Genomic DNA, 19717 nt, shown 5'->3' with positions numbered 1-19717 from the left:
ACATTTGAACGCTGCTCTTGATCTTGCAATGCATTGTGGGATGAGAAAAGTCTTGCAGTGGATAACATTGTGAGTGAAAAGTGTTTTTATTTATTAACTTTATATGAATTTAGATATTATATTTTGTGGATGTTACTTGTAAAAGTGATACAAACGCTAAACACTCATGAGCCACGACTTTAATAAAACAGGCAAACTACTGACGATGATTGGTTCATTTATTTCAGTAAACAAAAACAACATCCAAACTTCCTTTCTAAACGCTAAGTGTGCTAACGTTAGCTCAAGTAGAGTGCTGCGGCTTTGGCTAATGTTAGCATCAGAAACAAACTGTACGAACTTATCCACTGTTAGCGTTCAGTCCAGCTAGCATTAGCAGTGCATCCACAGTGAGTTTAATGACAGAGAAAAAAAGGACAGCGGAGCGTTTCTTTGATTTGAACGACAAAGAGGTTATAAATAACAAAACCGATGCCCCTCGTTCTTCTTCATCTTCCTCTAGCAGGGGTGATGGTCGGGAACTCTCTTCCTGTAAATAAATAAAAAACAACATTAAGGACTGAGGAACTTCCATTTTAAAATTTATGAAACTTCATAATTCGATTCTGCAATCAGGACAACAAAATATCAAAACTTTAAAAAGCCACAACTGTTTTAACAGTAACATGGTTACGTGTTGGTATCCGTGGTGATGACTGACCTGGGAGCAGCTTTGATGATGTTGTCTACTCTCAGGATCATCTCCGCGGCCTCGGACGCACTCAGCAACACCTGACGCTTCACCTGGAACGACTCCGTGATGCCAAGCTCAGCCATGTTGCCAATGATGCCTTCAGTCATGTCTGCAGGGAAAGAAACGGGTCGGGTCACCGCCTGCTTCAGGTGACTGTCAATGTTTCTGTGCGTAAAAACCTCCAGTGACAGGTTCCCAAATCATCAGATGTAAAAACAGGCTTTTCAGAAAAGCTTAATATGTGTGTTTTTGTTCCCTGTGACTCACTCAGTCCAAACTGGTTCTTGTTCTCCTGGTGAGCAGCTCTCAGTTGAGCCACCAGGTCGGCGCTGTCGTAGCCAGCGTTGTCAGCAATGATGGTTGGCAGCTGGTAACGGTAAACAGATTTTATTCATAAGATTCATCAAAATCAAACAGTTTCAGGGGCCGACTGTAAAATAACAGATGGAGCAGCAAATCATTTTTCAGATGGTTTCTCCTGAATCTTGTCAGAGCAGAAAAAAATAAGCATTTAAAGATTGTGATTCGACTGAAGGAACTAATTTGTTCTATAACCCAACTTCCTAAGGGTCCTTGAACTCATCATGTGAGACAATGACCCTGTAACGCAGCTGAAAATCCAACGATTATGTGACTTTCAAACCCACCGCTCCACCTTCAGAATAAAAGAGAACAGACATGATCATACCATCATCAGAGCTTTGGCAAACGACTCCATGGCAACCGCCTCCTTCCCTGGCGTCCTCACGGCCAGGTCAGACACCACCTTGGCCATCAGCATCTCAGAGCAGCCTGTTGGAGGTGGAGTCAGGTTAGCGGTGGCGAGTATGTGCAGAGAAAAAGGATGTTAAACATGCGACCCTAACCTCCTCCGTAGACGGTGCGTGGCTCCTTCACGGTCTGAGCCAACACGCACAGAGCGTCGTGCAGCGAGCGCTCCGCCTCGTCCAGGATCTGCTGAGTCGCTCCTCGCAGGACGACGGTGCACGCCTCACCTGAGGACGGGGGGGGGGAGATTGGTCAGAGCCTCAGAGATGTAAACATGCATCATGCTTTCAACTGCAGCTTTGTGTGTGTGTGTGTCCGTACCCATGGCGACTCCAGAGAAGTGGATGAGTGTGTCCTCTCCGATCATCACTTCCTCGATCAGCTTGCAGTGACCGAGCTTCACCAGCTCAGGGTGGTCGAAGGTGGAGGTGATCTCCCCCCCTACACACACACACAACACAACACATCATGAATCAATCTCTCCGCCACTTGGTGTTGCCGGCACAGAAGAAAACGTAAATTAATCTTTATAGCTTTTATGTTGAAAGATGTAGAATGTGAAAAGCAAAATATATTAATAAAACCAGAATAAAGATGGAGAGAATGACTTTTTTGCTGAATCCACGGTTTGACAAATTTTTACAGTATTGGGAAAAATGGATTGTGTTTGTGACCTCACAGGATCATCACTGGTCTGTTACTGTGTGAATTGACATTTATTTCCATCAGTGTACCATCAGTATAAATGTATAGGTGACCAACTTTTTGTTCCTTGTATGTATGTTTCCTTGTATCTTTGTTTCTTTAAAAATAAAGTATATAAAAAAAAAAAAAAGGAATAAAGAAATGTATCTCTCACATACCGGTGACCAGCGCGAGGCGCTCCACACCAGAGAAGTCAGCGTGCTCGATGGCCATGATGCCGGCCTGAGCGAACAGCTGCTCTGGGTAGTTATAGATCAACTGTCTGCAACACAAGACACAAGTCAGCAGTGACGTTGGATGATACTCACTGATGTCATTTCTCCCCTTCCCTGTCTATGTCTAGAACTAAATTCTAGTCCAGGGGAGCAGCTAACGATCATGTGCATGCCTTTTTTTTTAATTTTAAGACGATCTAAATGCAATAAAACAATTAAATCCCCAAAATGATTTCCTGCCATGGAGAAGATTTGGCTATAAAAGTAAATAATCAAACACTTAATTCTGGATCCTCGTTTCTTTGTAGTTGTGTAATTTCAAATGTTTTCGTACCTGTTGATGAAACAGTTGATTCCGTGCTTCAGAATCCGGTCGACCTTCTCCTTCATCTTCTCTTTCTCTGCAAGTTCGATATCTGCAACCTTTGCTATCGAGTCCACGCGAACCCTGGAACCAAAGACCTGACACACACACACACACACACACAAAGTTTAACTTCATGCAAAGCTACAGATCTGCCTCACAGAAGGTTCGCCACTGCTACATTCACGAATCTGTGACAGAGCCATCTGTCGCCGAGGAAGCATCGTACCTTGATCTTGTCGGTGTCCATGCCGGTGTTGGCGATCAGGATGTTGACGTTCTCCATCCTCTTCGGTTGGTTCACGCCGATCTTCTTGTCCAACAGGAAACCTGGACAAACCATAAAGATGTGACGTTACAGCGACCAATCAGAGAGCAGGTCAGGGTTGGGATTGATGACACACGTCCCACGCCCTCACCTTCGTCCAGGTACGAGTCGGTGAGGCTGCCTCCCAGCTTCTTGATGACGTGGATGGCCTCCAGGTTCCCGGAGCCTTTCAGCCTCATGACAGCGTCGACGGCGAGCTGGGAGAAGTGGTTCTTGTGGTGAGTCAGCAGTTTGGAGGAAAGAGTGGTGCGGGCGATGTTGAGCAGATCCTCCTGGAAACGAGCCGGGTCATTGCTACAGGAGAGGAGGAAAAAAATTAGAAACACAAATTGAGGGGTTTGATTTTTCGTCCAGACTCTCTGAGCCGTCTCACCTGTGGTCGACGGCGGCGTCTCTCAGAGCCTCTCTGGCCACCTGGGTCGCCTTCCTCCAACCGGCGATGATGGTCTGGGGGTGAATCTTCTTGGCGATCAGGATCTCCGCCTCCTGTGAGAGATCAGTGGCGGTTAGAGAGCGACTTCTTTCCTCTCAGCAGAAACAGTGATCAGACTCTTTAAATCGTCATAATTTATTTTCAGCTGGAGAATCAACACAAGGGCGACGGGTCGTTACCCTCAGCAGCTCGGCCGCCAGCACGGTGACGGACGTGGTTCCGTCTCCGACTTCATCGTCCTGAACCTTCGACATGTCTGCAAACACAAACAGAGAAACTCATCCACTGTCATTTCTCTTCTCCAGGGAATTCCACCGTTTCATGGAAACAATTTAATTCAAATCGACTGGTTTCCACATCTTAAGTGTCACGTGTTTTTTTTAAATATATTTCTCTCCTTGTTATTTTCCTCTACAACACTGGTCCACTCTGGTTGTTGATTATTATCATCTTGACTTGTTTCATGTGAGATTCTTCTGTCACTTGATAATAAACGCAGTATCTTTGGATTCTGTGGCTGAAGACTTCACAGATTATTTCCCACGAAAGCAAAGACAATTTGACGGTAACTAATCTTCACTTGTATTAGACCTTCAGCATCTTCACTCACCAACCAGGACTTTGGCCGCAGGGTTGTCGACTCCGATGGCTTTCAGGATGGTTGCTCCATCATTGGTCACCGTCACCGCGGAGCCTTTCGATCCACTCATCAAGATCTTATCCTGAGAAACAATAAGACAGATAATTTCTTTAGTGAGGCTGGATACAGATTCTACCTTTTCAACTTTCTAGTAAAACAAGAGACTTTTGGATTGTAGAATTTAGCTTCTTTCCAAACTTAAACATAAAACTAGAATTAAAATGTACAATAATCTAAAAAGAAACTGGAATCTGTCAGATCTAAATGTCACTTGTTAAATGACGCACCATCCCCTTGGGGCCCAGAGTGCTCTTCACCAGGTCGCCGATGGAAATGGCTCCGACGAAAGACGACTGCGGAGAAAACACAAAAGCACAGTTTCGTCTCAATTTTCATTAATTAAATAATTATTTTATCAATTCAACGAGTTCCCAGCAGAATAAAACCCCACGCACCAGTCGTGCAGTTTCAGCTTTCTCTTCATCAGCTCCATGTCTGAAGATGTTGACCGGGGCCATTGATAAGGACGCCTGCAGAGAGGGAGAGAGACACGGATCAATCAACCAATCAATCAGCGTATCAATCAATGAATCAGTGTGAGGATCTGTCAAATGTGACATGTGTTCAACATGTGAGCCTGACATGTATTTGAATGAGCGGAGCAGCATCTTCAATAAAAACAAATCCATGATTTACAGACACGCTGAGCAGGATGTCTACCGCAGATCTGCAAGCAAGTCAATGTGACGTTGTTAATGTCAATTTAATGCAATAATTGATCAACGCTCAGAACGCTGATATTAAACAGATGGAATATTTCTGTCCGAGCAGCTTTGAAAGCAGCGGCGGCCGAGCCCCGCCCCTGTGATGCTGGAAACCTCGAGAAGCTTTTCACGTTTTAATTTAAGAATTTAATTTAAAACGTTAAAGATATCTACAGATAACGTTTGATGGTCACGTGAGATCCTAAACTTCACTTTGTATCTGATATTCCATCGGACGTTTTATTCATTAGCGTGAGTTGGGCTTTCTGCGACTGTCACAAAGCCCCGGTGCAAGCTAGCCTAGCATGCTAGCCTAGCATGCTAACAGCTAGCTCAGTGGAAAGAGAAGCAGTGATCTGTTCAAACTGAAAGAAGTGAGTTGACGCGTCACAGCTCAGATTCACGTTCAGGAGAAAACGCGCCGCTGCGTGGATTATCTGCGTGTTTCTCAAACTGCTGCGTGTCTGCGCTTAGCTAGCTTAGCCGCTTGCGCATCATGACGCCCATGTGCTTCCCGGCCGGGGCAGCGGGGCTAGCTGCTCGGCTTCCGGGACGAGCAGCGGCCGCAGCCCGTTGCTCGTCCCGCGGCTCCGGGTCCGAATCACACGCAGACACGACGGGAAACATAGGAACGAGTTTTAATGAAGATGATTCGAGAGGAAACGCGAACTCACCATGATGATGTTAGAGCTGCAGAGGAGGAGGAGCGAGACGGGCGTGACCTAATGACGTATAGAGTCTGTACGTCAGACGGGATGCTGCGTTCACAGCAGGTCGCGGAAAACAGGGCACTGCCACCTTCTGTTGGGAAAGACTCACTGCTTCACTTTATAGGGTCTAGAAAGAGGACTAGTCATATTCTTATTTTATAGAATGCACTAAATAGAGGATTATAGATTAATTATTCTATATATTTAGTTCATTGGGAAAAGAAACACGCTTTTAGACACTGCTCGGCAGGTTTCCTCTACATCATCATTATCGGAGGTTGATAATGAACAACATGAGCTGGTGGAAAATCCTCCAATAAATTTTACACTAAGTATTAATCTTTAAGGTTAAAATAGAACATGTTGAATGATAATCTTTAAATGTAGGAATGAGCTGGTTTACTAGACTGTTCCTTCTGCAGCCACATGGGGGCGTGAAATCAAATCCCTGCACCAAAGTCGTATAGCAGTAAATGATGGTGGATGGGGGGGAAACCAAATTTATTTAACAGGTAAAAAACAACAGTCAAAACATCAATATTTTCATCTTCTGCCATCATTTGCTCTTGTTCAGGCCCCGCCTCTTTCCTCTGTGACGGGCAGTCTGGACGGGCAGACAGTACATGTGCATGGGAAACTTCCTGAAGTAGCTGCTGACCCAGGGTCTGGGGGGGGGGGGGGGGGGAACAAAGACATAGTCAACGAATCTGCAACCGCACAAATCAGACATAACATCACTATCGCATGTTCAGCTCAGTGTCCAAGGTTAAATCCTGACATGTAGCAACGCCCCTGCTTCGGCCTGTTCATCTGTGTGTGCATGTGTGTGTGTGTGCGTGTGTGTGTGCGTGTGCGTGTGCGTGTGCGTGTGTGTGTGCGTGTGTGCGTGTGTGTGTGTGTGTGTGTGTGTGTGTGTGTGCGTACTTGGCCACTCGCTGGCTCAGACTCAGGTAACAGAGGTTTTGCAGCAACTGGTTGTTTTCCTGTTGACGGAGGAATTCGGCTTCCCGTTGCCGCTCGACGTCCAGACGCAGAGTTTCTCGAAGCTCCGCCTCTATACAACCCAGCTGAGAAACACACAATCAGAAATATTGAGTCTTTGCCGGAGCTCGTAAAATCTGTTTTTTATATTTTATTTAGAATTTGCTTTGTAACTCGAGTTCGTCTCTTTTCCGATCAACAACAGCTTGATTTAAATCTCCTCCATGTTCCCTGTTGTACTTGCGTCGCTCTGTTTACATAACATCGTCTTCTGCATTACCGCCACCTGCTGGACTTGAGTGGAACAGCTTGTTGTAGCCGTCGGTTGCTCGTACATCAATTGGACTCGTCTCTCCGGGTCTTGAGACGATTGTGGAAATGCAAACAAACGTCTTCAGGGACCTTTTAAAAAGTTCCTGCGACTTAAAGTTCCACGTAATTTATAGAAGAGATTCCAACAGAATAATCTCTAAAGGTTTAATTCCAATTACAATCATGATATTGTCCATAATCAACCTTATATTTTCTTATTGTCAATAATTCAAGAACTAAAGCTGTAGTTGATGAAGTGACCTGCTCAGGAGAGAATGAAATGTTTCACTGACCTCTAGAGGGCGCAGTTTCTCCCCCCACCTTAAAGGGTCAGTAGACACAAGTGGTTTGATCTCATTGTTCACCTCCTCCAGCAGACTCTTGTTCTCCTGCACCTCCTCCTGCTGCTCATACAGAGACAGAGACACCGGATCCGACGGACGCATCACTTCCTGTTTCCTCACCGCGTCCACACCTGGTTCGCATGCCCCGCCCCCTCCTGACTGCCGCTGGACGATTGGAGGCAGGAAACAGGAACTGACGAAGGAAGAGAGAGTGATGAGGTCATGTTTCACTTCATCATGTTGGCGAGCTGCTCATGTGCTGCGAGTGTACACACACATACAGACACACACACACACAGACACAGACACAATGATCCTCCATGTAAACCAGTTTCCATTCAGATTTGTTTACAGTCGGGTCTGATCACAGAAACGTATCCATGTGCCAAGGTCACGGTTCGGTGGAGAGTATCACACACACACTCACACAAACACACACACACACACACACTAACACTCAAAAACTCTCACACACACACACACACACACACTAACACATACACAGCCTTATCAGATTGATCCACACAGATTGAGTTTCCAGTTCCTCTCAGATGAAACGTTTCCATTAAAGTTTTTAATTGGATCCATTTTGTTGATCATTTTATTGCAGTTTTAAGCAAAGTGTCTTTTTTTATTTATTAAATAAACATAAATAACTTAGATGAATTTTGTGAAAGTTCCACAATTGTCCGTTTACCTTTGCTCTCTGCTGTCTGACTCCTCCTTAATCTGCGAGAGATGTCGAGCTCCCATCCTGCACTGCAACACACACACACACACACACACACACACACACACACACACACACAGAGGATAGTGTATCAGTTAATTACATGTTCTCAGAGGACTGACGGAAGCTGGTAAGAGGAGAGAGAGACAATTTCCCTTGATGACAGTTACCGTGGTGACAGAAGACATCTGTCCGTCAGTCCTCAGGCTGACAGGCGACACCACACACACACACACACACACATAGACACACACAGCAACAACTGAGTACATAGAACTTAGCAGCTGAAGAAAGTAACAGCTGCTTTTGTTAAAGATTTCAAATGTGTTATTTCCAATTCGCCAAATATATATATAAATCAAGATGAACAGGCTCCTAAAGTGCCCTCCCCCCCACACACAGATATTCATAACAGCCCATAACTTGATGGCACTAGAGGGACGATCATTGGCTCATAGAATCCAAAGGGTTGATCCTCTGGGGAGCAGGAGCACCCACAGAAAGCACCACAGACATTTCACAAAGAGATATGAGGCGGACAATTGTCAAATTCAAAAAATTAGCAGATATTTTATACGCGTTGCTTTGTTAATTTAACTTATAACATAAAAACATTGAGAACAGAATAAGTCAACAATGAGTCTTCAGTTGAACAAACACGTAATTCAAGCAACGAGACATAAAACCTAAAAATCATTAAGTTAAAAACTGGAATTTCTATTTTTTTATGCAGGGACAGTATCATGGTAATTAAGTAATAATGAAACAACTAAAGATATTTAATCATCTAAATGTGGCAATACGTACGTTGTGCTGAGCTTCCATCTCCGTCCTCCTGCTTTGTGTGTCTGTGTGTGTTTGTGTGTTTTGTTACCCTACTGCAACTTTACCTTCCTCCTGCAGCTGAGCCATTTGTCTCAGACACCTCATTAGGTCGGAGTTTCTGCTGCACCTCCTCCACCTGAATTAGTCATCAGTGTGTTTTCAGTGGGTTTGTGTCGGTGCACAACTAGAAGCTGCTTGAATCCCCCGACCTTAGCAGGTGTCCAGCTCTCGATGTGAATGTAAAACAGAGGAAATAATGTTTAATTAAAAAACCTTTATGAAAATGACAAGTCAGGATGTGGTTAAACACCATCATGTTGTATATATGGAGTTCCCCACCAGGGGGCTCTAGTATGTTTCTATCAACAAAGTGTTGAAATTAAAGAAATACGCTGTTGTCTAATGAAACTAGTGAGCTCAAGGTAATGATGTGCGATTCCTCATATTTACATAAAATTACAGAAAACTAGGTCTTTGATTTTCTAGTTGCTGAAGTCATGATTGTAAATATTCATCTGACTGAGTGTCAGGTTCTCAGAGATGCAATATGACCGGTGGCCACCAGGGCGCTACGCTTACCTTACCCTCACAACTTCTCCAAAAAAGCAAAATTTTCTTCAATTTCTTTAAACAGAAGCTGAATTTCCTGTTTGTCTGTGACATTAATTTATTAGAATTAAAGGAAAGAGTTAATAAAATCAAAATGACAAATTCACACAAAATGATCAAAATGCAGGTTATACTCAGAGAAGACGTTGTTCTCATAGTTTTCTTTGAATTCAGAGATTAATCTCAGAATTCACATTATTTATTGTACATGTGATCTCCCAGAAGAATAACAAACAAAAGTACTTTGCAAAAATAAATTCCACAAATATTTTACTAACTAAAAAACACGATTCACAAAACTTTGTCTAATTATTTAATTAATATTCTTTAAGGTGAATAAAAATCGTTAATTTATCACTAATATCTGGATGTTGATGACAGAAACTTTGACCTAAACTTTTCATCACTTTAATCTCCATCGTGACGTCGTGTTCTCGACTTGCTGAACATTAACGTCAATTTCAGAACATAAGAGGAAATATTGTAAAATCTAAAATCACTTTGCAGTGATTGTTTATTATTTCAGCAAAAAAGACATTTGCATGTTTTAAAAAACAATTTCTCTGATGATCATCTTTGTGAGAATATTTAATTGACTTGTATTTAATATATTAAAGTGTGACATTGTGAGGAATCTGTCTTTCAATGTGTGTTGTGCAGTGTCTGAAAAAGTGGAAGATGTAGTCAGTGAAGAGCGCCCCCGCAAAGTGATGGTCGGTATTGCAGTCAGCTTGAGCCTGGAGAAAGACAAAAGTCGTAATTATTGACAAAGTCGTCACATTAGGAGATAAAAGTGTTTTTCAGTTTCTTACAGCGACGGTGGAGCGGAAGTGATACGAGCTGTGGTAGAGTCGAGCCACGTGAAGAGGCCACTCGTGTTTTCCCTGCACAAACAAACCAAAATACACTTTTTATCTTCAACATCAGAATCACTATGAGGAGTTTTCCTTTGTTTGATCGTCCTGTCTCCAATATGATGGTTTAACCAAAAACAAAGGAACATAAAATTTAAATGTTGGATTATTTTTGCTCTCGAGCAGACTTGTTCGAGAAACATCTGTCAAATAAATGTCTACGTCATATTTGGGGGTTTTTTGCGATACTTTTTATGGTGTGTCTTGTTCGGTGCGTCAACATGTGTGTCCCTGAGTGACGGGTGTCCATGTCCTGGATGAGTGTGAGCAGCCGTGATTAACGTGTTGACGTCCCGATGTGAAGGAAACGCTGCCACTCGTCCATTATTCATCACAGTTCCCCCACTCTTCCTGCATTATTAACTGTCATGGTAACCAGTCAGTTGACTGGAACCTCAGTGACAACACATCACACACAAGCAGTTTTCACAAAAGATCTGGAATCTCCTCGTGTTTCCAAGTTGACGTCTTCGTCTTCTACGTGTACGGCTCCTCTTCTTCATCCTGAGATATTTGTGTTCTTCCAGTTTCACGTCCGTCACGTGTTAGAAACCTCATCAACATGTCCACTCGCTCACTGGGAAGCTTCCACACATTGTCCTGCTGGTTCCTCACATGGACTCACTCTGACATGTTACACACATTTTACCAGGAGGCTGCAGGAGAAGATCCAGAACATGTCCAGAGACACTGACTTGGAAATCACATGATCACACAAGGGCCTTTCTACCAAATTGCATTCGCTAACAAGTGGATTTCAGATTGAATCAAGGATCAGTCGACGGCTGCTCATTTTTATTACCTGAGAGTTCGATGGGTATCTGCTTCCTGTGACAGCGTTTTTATCCTGCAGAGCAGAACAGGCTGCAGACTCATCAAACGAGCACAGATAAACCACCAGCAGCTCTGTAGAACTACACACAGACAAACTACATTAGATTCACTTGTTCTTTTCAGATTTTGTCTTTAATTAAAATACGTTTCATGAAATAAATCATCTTGAAAACAGCAGCAAGTTTTTTTAGATGATTTATTTCACATTATAGAATCAAAATAAAACAAATTTTAATTGTATGAACATTTTCATCAGTTGCCACCTCTTCATTTAATATACATCTACTTTATGTCATCTCCATCTAAACAAAACCCACATAAAAATAAGTAGTCCAATGTTTTAGTGATGAAATTAATATTTCCTGTTCAGTTTGAAGTTTATTATCTTGTGTTTTCGAGCAGGTTTAATTTCTTACTTCATGAGCAGAGTCACTCTCATGTTGACCGGGACAAAGGGGCTGATGGGAACTCTGTAGATGAATCTGCCTGGACTGAAACATATAGAGCCTGTTATTTTTAAAACAGGTTTAAACATTAATCTTTATATTGCTGTTAAATGAATGTAATAAAAACAGGCTGATTCCTTCACGTACCCACAGTCGTCTCTGAAACAGTATTTACTGTCGATCAGCTGCTGGTTCTCTTTGATCAGGAAGGAGTGGATGGTGGTGTTTCTCCCTGATGGAGGCACAGAGTGAAGCACAGAGATTTAATCATCGGGGTCAAACTGTTCATTTTACACAAACAACCAAGTCCACAAGGGGGCAGCAGTCAGTTCTCTACAGTGAATCTATTACCACAGACATCTGCTTCTTCATATTCATCTAATTCACAATCTGTCAAAAGCAAATCCTTGTGTGTTTCTTTAGGTTGAAAGATGTGAAGCGAGGACACTTACAGTCTCTGGCGCCTTCCAGTACGTTATAATGCTTTCCTGCAGGACAAATAATACAAAAAACATTAAATCGTGAATCGTGTGTTTTAATATTTAGCGAGCGTCAACCTCTTCTCACCTGTCACATCTGGTTTTCCTGCTCCACCTGATTCGGTGGTGTTGAATTCAGTGCTGCCCTCCAGTGGTGACGGGCAGCAGTACACCTCATCGCAGTACAGCAGGTCACAGAAGTCCACGTCTGGGGGCCAGTGGCCGGGGGGGCCGCTGGGCGAGACTGGGAGAGAAAAGTTTTCCATTTAAAATGTCGACATGATACATGATGATGATTCAGGTGATATAAACATGAACATTGTGACGTCCTCTGTGTAGCATCAGTGTGAAGTCGGCTGTGGGAGCTTCACCTGTGCTGCTCCAGGCTGTCGTCTGCAGAGCAGCGCTGCCGTTACTGAGAGACACAAACAACCATCAGCATCATCAGGTCAGTGGAGAGGAATCAAATAAACACAAATAAAGACGAGAACATGTCAATTTCGGAATGAGATGATGGTTCATCATTGATTCATCGTTTTCAGACATGAAATCCAGACGTTTTTTGTAGTTTGTGTTTCTCATGTAAAGCAGCAACAGGAACACGTCAGGAACACGTCAGTAAACAGGTTGTTTAGCTGCTGAACGCTCCCACATGTTCAACAGCTGTTCTCTGACTGGGTCGAACACTCTTGGGCGCGATTGTTATTTACAGTTTCTATAGTTTCTTAAAGAGAGACGGTAAATAGTGACGGGATGGTACTCAGTGTCAGTTTGCTCGTTTACCTGTTGCCAGGATACACGTCAAAGTCTGTCCCCTTCGTACTCAGCACATACAGAGCCGTGAAGGAGATGATGCTGCAGACACACACACATCAATTATAAATGTTCCTTCTTCATTGAACAGAGTTTCTTCTCTGCAGTAGAAACGGAAGGTGACTCACCAGAAGACCACGGTGGCGATGAGGCTGACGACGCCGGCCTGAAACACTCGGTGCTGCAGACAGCGGACGACTTTCTGACTCCTTTGCTCCGTCTCAACCTTTACGCTCTTACACGTGTCGGCACTCGACGTCGACGACACGCTGCTGAGTTTCCTGTCGGTGAAAACACACGAGAACAGGATCTGTTATGGACGGACTCTGACGTTTACGTTCTCACATACAGCCCCTGTATGTCTAGAGTTAATTTCCTGTCTGGAAACAGCTTAAATGAATTATAAGAGTATGACAACACTGCTCCCGGTTACATTTAGTTGTTGCCTACATTTCCCATAATACCTTTTAATGCCATAATACCTATCCACAGGTAAAACAAGAGCTCAGTTTTCTGTTATTTTGACTCTTACGTATTTTTTACAGTGACAGTTGATTGTGGTCAATCACACAGTAGCCTTCAAAACCCCGAACGTCCTTGAACTATGATTTGTGTTAATGCACTGATAACATCAGTGTTGTGCAACACACACACACACACACACACACACACACACACACTCGTCACAGTACCTTTCCATGGTGTTTATGTTGTTCTGTCGTCTTCTCAGTTATATGATTCACTATGATTTAAATGTGTTTTTCTTCTTTTTATTTTCCATCAAAATCATGGAGGATAAAAAGATGAATTACTTAGTAATAAGTTACAGAACAGATCAAGTGAAGGACTTATTGAAGGTGTGAATGAAGGTAGTCACCCTGTGGAGCGCAGGCTGCCCGTCAGGCTCTTCAGTTTCGCCAGTCGACGGTTCCAGACCTCCAGGTCGTTGATTCGAACCTCCAGGTTGTCGGTGAGTTTCGAGAGCTGCTGCACCGCCCCGACATTCTCCATGAAGATCTGCTCCTGTAGGAGGAAGAGGCAAGTAAGCAAGTATGGAAGTGAGAAAGGAAGTAGGTAGGATGTAAGGCAATAAGAAAGTAAAGTAGTAAGGAAGTAAAGAAGGAAGGAAGGGAAGTACCTTGTCCACCATGAGGAAATTGTGAATCATCTCTCCATCGGTGCAGGTGACGTCTCCGACTTCCTTCACTGCTGCCGGCAGCAGCTGCTTCACCTCCTGAGCTATTATACCTGGATTATCAATTATACCTGGATTATCAATACTATTGATGTTATGACTGTTATACCTGGATAGTAAGTATTGTCAGTATGTGTTAATAAATGAGAGATTCCTTCTTGTAATAAACATGTTACCGGTCTGGTGGGTGTGGTCCATCCCCATCGTTGATGCAAACTCTGGTTTATAATCAAACTCAACGATTCTCATCTGAGTGATTCTCTTCAGCTGCTGCTCAGAGTCCACCTGAAAAACGGTTCGTACAAAATTATAAAATAAACACTTGGTAAAGTATTCAAATAATTATCAAATGAGTGGACTCGTCTCACCTCCTGAATGTTGAGTTTGACCCGTGAGTCGGACGGCTGCATGATGGTTCCCATCACCTTGGCGTTGCCGCAGACGACCAGCGCCTCGTCAGGGCAGTCAGTGTTGATGCCGACTCGACCCTGACAGACCACAGAGTCCTGCACCGCCCCGCGCTGCCACAGGGCGTCCCCGTCCATCTCAAACTGACCGGGGTTCGACGCCTGAGGGAGGAAGATGACTCTTTCACTCCGAGCTTTATGTCAGGGAGCTTTTGATTGACAGCTTTAGTTCAGTGTTGTTACCCTGACGATGATTCTCTCAGACACCAGAGCCGTCAGGAGGAAGGTGTCGTCTTCCACCGCAGCGAACAGGCCGACCACCATCTGGAAGTACCTGTAGACGCAGGCGCAGTTAGCATGTAGCATGCTGCTAACGGACTGCAGGTCGTTCAGGGGGAATCGAGCTCACCTCTGGTCAGGGTTCGGTTTTCCTTTCTTCCTCATGTTATTCGACGTCGTCTCGGCGAAGTGCAGCCGGCCGAGCGTGACCTTCGTGACCTGTCCGTCGGGAAGGTTCACCCTAGTAGTTGAGAAATCCTTTTTCAATAGTTGTTTTAATTTTTCTATTTTTACTACTTTAATCAAATTACAGATTTCACTTTATTAATCAAAAAGACATTATTAAAATGAACAGTGCGGTTTGACAAATGGCACCTGCCCCATCTCACCATGTCAAAGCTCTGTTTAATATCTAGATGACGTGTTCTAATTTGTCCTGCCATAGTTTAATAATGAACCAAAAACATTTTACACATAATAATTCTAACTTAGTGTTTTGCTCCATTTTCTAGCTGCAGCACTATTTGCTATCGTCCATAAAGTTTTTATGTGCACGCAGACAGAGGTTATAGATTCAACTTCAGTTGTGCACAAACCCTCAGGCATGTATGGGCACCCCCCCACTATCGGCATAGATTGAAGGAAGCAAAAGTTTTTTCCCTAAACTTCGACATAAATCCAGGACTGCACCAGTCTGAGGTCTGGGTTGGAAAAGTTTCCATATGAAATATGTACTTAGTGGTTTAGCTGGTTGCTGGTGCGACTGGTTGTTGGTGCATGCAGGGACTTTAAACCCGTCACCTACCTGACCGGGTGGAACGGCTTCTTACTGCGATCGGGCTGCGACTGCTCAATGGTCACCTGGTGGCTCGGAGATTCTAGCTGCAAGTACAGAACAGAAGAACAACAGATATTTTACTTTTACTGTATAAACAGTTATGGTCAAAACGTCCTCCAGTGCTTGGATAGCAAGTTCTCCCTGTGTTTTGTGCTAATGCTAAGCTAACACAGATGATTTGTAGAGATTTGAGAGTTCTGTTTGTACCTTCACTCCAAACAGTCTTATCTGGAAGTGGTCGACCTCCCGGGTCTCGTTGGGTGTTCTGACGTACTGTGGCTCTGCAGCCACACCGATCTGAACCGTGACCTGGAAGTGGTTCTTCTTCTGGCAGATGAAGGCCTCGTCAGCTGCAGAGTAGTTGAAGCCTTTATCTGCGTCAACGTGGAATGCGGGAGGAGACCTGGAAATAAAGGACGACCATTTTAGCTGAGATGATGTTGTGTGTTCAACACTCTTCAACCTTTACTCACAGTGTCTGGTAGCTGCTGCTGTACAAAGTGCTCCACTGTCCCGGTCTGTACTGCTCCCAGGATAGAAGTCCCAGATTTAGTCCAAATCCACTGGTGCCATTTCCTACACTTCCACCACAAGACCCGTCAGCATCAGTGCTGGAATGTTCGATTCCTGACGCCGTCTCCTCACACTCAGATCTCCTCCTCTTTCTACTGTCTGGGGAGCTTAAGAAAGAAATGTTATTATTCAAAAGATGAATTATCCAAGTGATGGATGATCAACAACCTCAACACTTTGATCCTCTCAACTCCCTCCAGCTGATCGTGGATCAGATCGGACTTTGACTTAGGTCAAGAAGGCTTTAGGTTTAAAAATAAATCCAATATCAGAGCTCGTCTGACTGAAGTTCATCCAAAAGCAGCAGGAAGGTTTTAATGGCTTCCAGGGTCTTGATGGTTTTACCTGTAGGCTGGCCCACCTACCGTCATGGGCTTCTGCTGACTTCCTGAATCAAAGTCAAAGGTTTACTGAACATGATCTCAGATACTTTAGTGAACTGCTGCACAACCTAGACTTCAGCTGTCCAGTTTATTAGCTCAAATTCAGCAACAGAACCTTGGGCTGTTGCTTCAGCGTCTAAGTTTGTTCTTAACACAGAAAGGCATTTAATGATTATGATATAAAATATGATATGACGATTTACGAGAGACTAAAAGTCACAAAACTGACAGAGTCAGAAATCGTCTTACTAGGCGTGCAGCTTGGGGGCGGAGTCTGACCCACAGGTTGAAGCAGGTGTGGTCGGATGTGGGACCCCACCCGGGCCGGTGCGAGGGGCAGCATAGCTGTTGGAGGATGCTAGGGAGGGAGAAGGAGGTGTGGGGGGGGTGTACACCTGCGGGCAGCTCTCTGGACTCAGGTAGCGTATGTGTTCAGGTGAGTGGTGGCTGAGCTGGTGCAGGTGAGCAGGGGCGGCGGGGGGGACGGCCGGAGGCCCAGACTTGATGTAAGTGTTTGTGAGGCCGAAGCTGTGAAGCTGATCATAGGTCAGCAGGCCGTGATGCCCGGGGGCGGGGCCACGGTCCTTAAAGCAGCAGGATGAAGACGCAGCGGATTGGGTGGTGGGATGAAACGCCTGCTGGGTCGGGTGCTGGTTCGACCAATGGGACGCCTCGGGACGGAAGTCTGGTGTTTAGAAAAGTACAATATATTAATGACAACAAACGATCAAAGTCCGAATATATTCAACACAGAAGATCTCGTTACTGAGGAAGCAACGTGAGGACGCTACCTGGCATCTGAGCAGGTGAACAGGCCTCGGAGCTGGAGTCAGGAGGAGACTCAGGGAGCATGCTGGGAAAAGAAACACACAAAAGACACGATGACTGCACACAACTGGACAAAAGACAGTGCTCAGAAACATGTAGTGTGACAATAGCAGTGATGGTATGAAGCATAAGAATGGGAACTATTATACGTCATTGAAAATGAATTGAATCGTTGAACGTGTGAAGTGTAGATTGTGTTGTGATTTCCAAAGTTTGTCGTCATTCTGTGTGTTTGTGTTAATAATGTGTTTGAGGTTGTTCGTGAGGATCTCGAGCTTTCTGATCTGTATTTACAACCATCAGCTGATAACCAACCAGGTCAATGCTGTTTTTATCTGTGTTATATAACAGAATGTGTGTCAAGGAATGAAAAGGCATCCAGGAGCAGAAGCTTTATTCTCTGTGGAGGCGATGGAGCCACAACAAACATACAAAGTAAACGCAAAGGTATGAACGAGATTTCAGAATTAGCTGTGAACAAAAACACTGAACAAGACACTGAAAACAGCTGTACTATATTTCTGTACTTTAAAGATCCGAACTCTCTGAAAGATGTCGGATGAGGTTCAGGGGGAGAATCGTACAAGTTGCTGGGATCCATGTCATTCCCGAGGTACTGCTCCAGGATGCTCGTATCCACGGCAACAGAGCTGTCCAACACACACCTCACATCCTGATCTGCACACACACACACAGACACGCACACACACACACACACACACAAACACACACACATATGTTTAAATTAATCTTTATTTGAATCTGAAGCCTGAAACTCTCAGATTTTAAATGTTCATCAAATCACATCATAAAAATGTATCTAATTCATAAAAGAGAATCTGTGAAAGGAGCTGATGATGAAGTCTCACCACTGAAGAATTGCTGCAGCGCCTCGTTCTCCCCCAGCACCTGCAGGGGCAACCGACCGACACCGGGCTCCATGCCGCCCAGCAGGGGGCCCCGAGGCTTGGGAGCGGGCCGGATTGGGGGGGGGGGGGGGGGCGCTGGAGGAGCTGCTGAGAGAATAAACACAGACATCAACAAATGTCTTCAGAGAACTTCAGGAGACAAGTACAGTCTAAATATTGTTGAAATAAATACGTCGTCTCTATCAGCTTTGTCCCTTGGCTGTTTGCCCAGGTTGAAGGTGAAAGGAGGAAAAAAGATTTACGATGTTGAAATAACGTCAAATCTGATAATGAAGCAGAGTTCAAGGTTAAAACTTTGGCCTTACATGATGAATAAAACTTCACCTGTGACCTTTGCTCCATTAAAACATTGTTTTACAATTTCCTTGAAAGACATTTCATCGCTTAGTCACTTTTTAAGTCAGACAATTTACATTAATTCCAGTTAATTGGGAGATAAACATTTATTAATACTGCAGCAGCTCAGAGGAAAATGGAAAATCTGTCATTTAAGACCTAATTCTGAACAAAAAATGATTTCCTGCAAATGCATTTAAACTGAATTAATCAACTGTTTGACTGAGTTATGATGTGTTGATATGTTCCAGCTTTAAAAACGTGTCTGAACAGTTACAGAAAAAAACATATGACGGAAAAGTTGTTTCCGTATTTAAAGATCTTTGAATGAACGTCTGATTGAAGTCGAGCAGCAGATGAATAAATCATTAACTTATATATAGATTTTTTTATGGTTAATTAGTGCTTATGGCCCATTATTAGATTTGAGGGGAATGAGTCAGACTCTACATCCGGTTCAATGTGTTCAAGTTTCATTTAAATAAATCTTTTACATTTTAAAGCTGTGATACAAAGATTCATCCTTTTATTTTAATAATTTTTTCCTCTGCAGCTGGATTCAGATCAAAGTTCAGATTTAAACAGATTTTTTGAACTAATGCAGAGGATTGATAAACTAGTAAAATAGTGTAAAACAATTAGTTTATTTAACTTTAAATGAGCTTTAAAAAAGTATTGTTTGATATTGAGGTTTGAAAATGTGAAGTTCACTGAACTTAATGTATAGAAATGAATCAACATTAAATCTGACAGAATAACTTTCTCTATATTTTCTGCCTTTTTCTTTTTCTTAAATCTCTTAATTTTGTTTCTGTTATGAACCGAAACAGAAAATAGAGAATAGAGAATTTTATAGAGAATTAACTAGATTCGGTTTTCTATGACAATGACATGTTGTTAGTTTACATAAATACATTGAAACATATTAAACATTCATTATATTTATTATATAAACACATATTAGGTTTGAATACGGATTCTTCTGTCCCGGTTTTATTATCA

The 19717-nt window shown here is 43.4% G+C and overlaps 2 protein-coding genes across 2 annotated transcripts; both read right to left on the bottom strand.

The window, feature by feature from the left end:
* Nucleotides 1-204: 204 nt before the first annotated feature.
* cct2 (chaperonin containing TCP1, subunit 2 (beta)) lies at nt 205-5681 on the bottom strand. The gene is made up of 16 exons (XM_061094788.1): nt 5625-5681; nt 4642-4716; nt 4474-4539; nt 4157-4268; nt 3726-3802; nt 3487-3599; nt 3205-3407; nt 3015-3115; nt 2756-2883; nt 2365-2468; nt 1823-1942; nt 1600-1728; nt 1422-1525; nt 1001-1100; nt 701-842; nt 205-529 (listed from the first exon to the last, which is right to left on the bottom strand). The coding sequence occupies exons 1-16, from the start codon at nt 5625-5627 to the stop codon at nt 499-501; spliced, it is 1608 nt and encodes a 535-aa protein (XP_060950771.1). The 5' UTR covers nt 5628-5681; the 3' UTR covers nt 205-498.
* A 4391-nt stretch (nt 5682-10072) lies between these two features.
* On the bottom strand, nt 10073-18398 carry LOC132998763 (myelin regulatory factor-like protein). The gene is made up of 23 exons (XM_061068541.1): nt 18320-18398; nt 18035-18128; nt 17414-17475; nt 16872-17307; nt 16140-16346; nt 15874-16069; nt 15634-15710; nt 14959-15069; nt 14793-14883; nt 14511-14711; nt 14319-14427; nt 14086-14195; nt 13825-13970; nt 13076-13228; nt 12918-12989; nt 12506-12549; nt 12203-12378; nt 12108-12138; nt 11803-11887; nt 11626-11700; nt 11178-11289; nt 10274-10345; nt 10073-10198 (listed from the first exon to the last, which is right to left on the bottom strand). The coding sequence occupies exons 1-23, from the start codon at nt 18390-18392 to the stop codon at nt 10073-10075; spliced, it is 2859 nt and encodes a 952-aa protein (XP_060924524.1). The 5' UTR covers nt 18393-18398.
* Between the last annotated feature and the right edge of the window lie 1319 nt (nt 18399-19717).

Source organism: Limanda limanda, chromosome 1, assembly GCF_963576545.1.
Source record: "Limanda limanda chromosome 1, fLimLim1.1, whole genome shotgun sequence".
Lineage (NCBI taxonomy): Eukaryota > Metazoa > Chordata > Actinopteri > Pleuronectiformes > Pleuronectidae > Limanda > Limanda limanda.
Note: the sequence above shows the minus strand (reverse complement) of the source record. Positions and strands in the feature narration are given on the sequence as shown.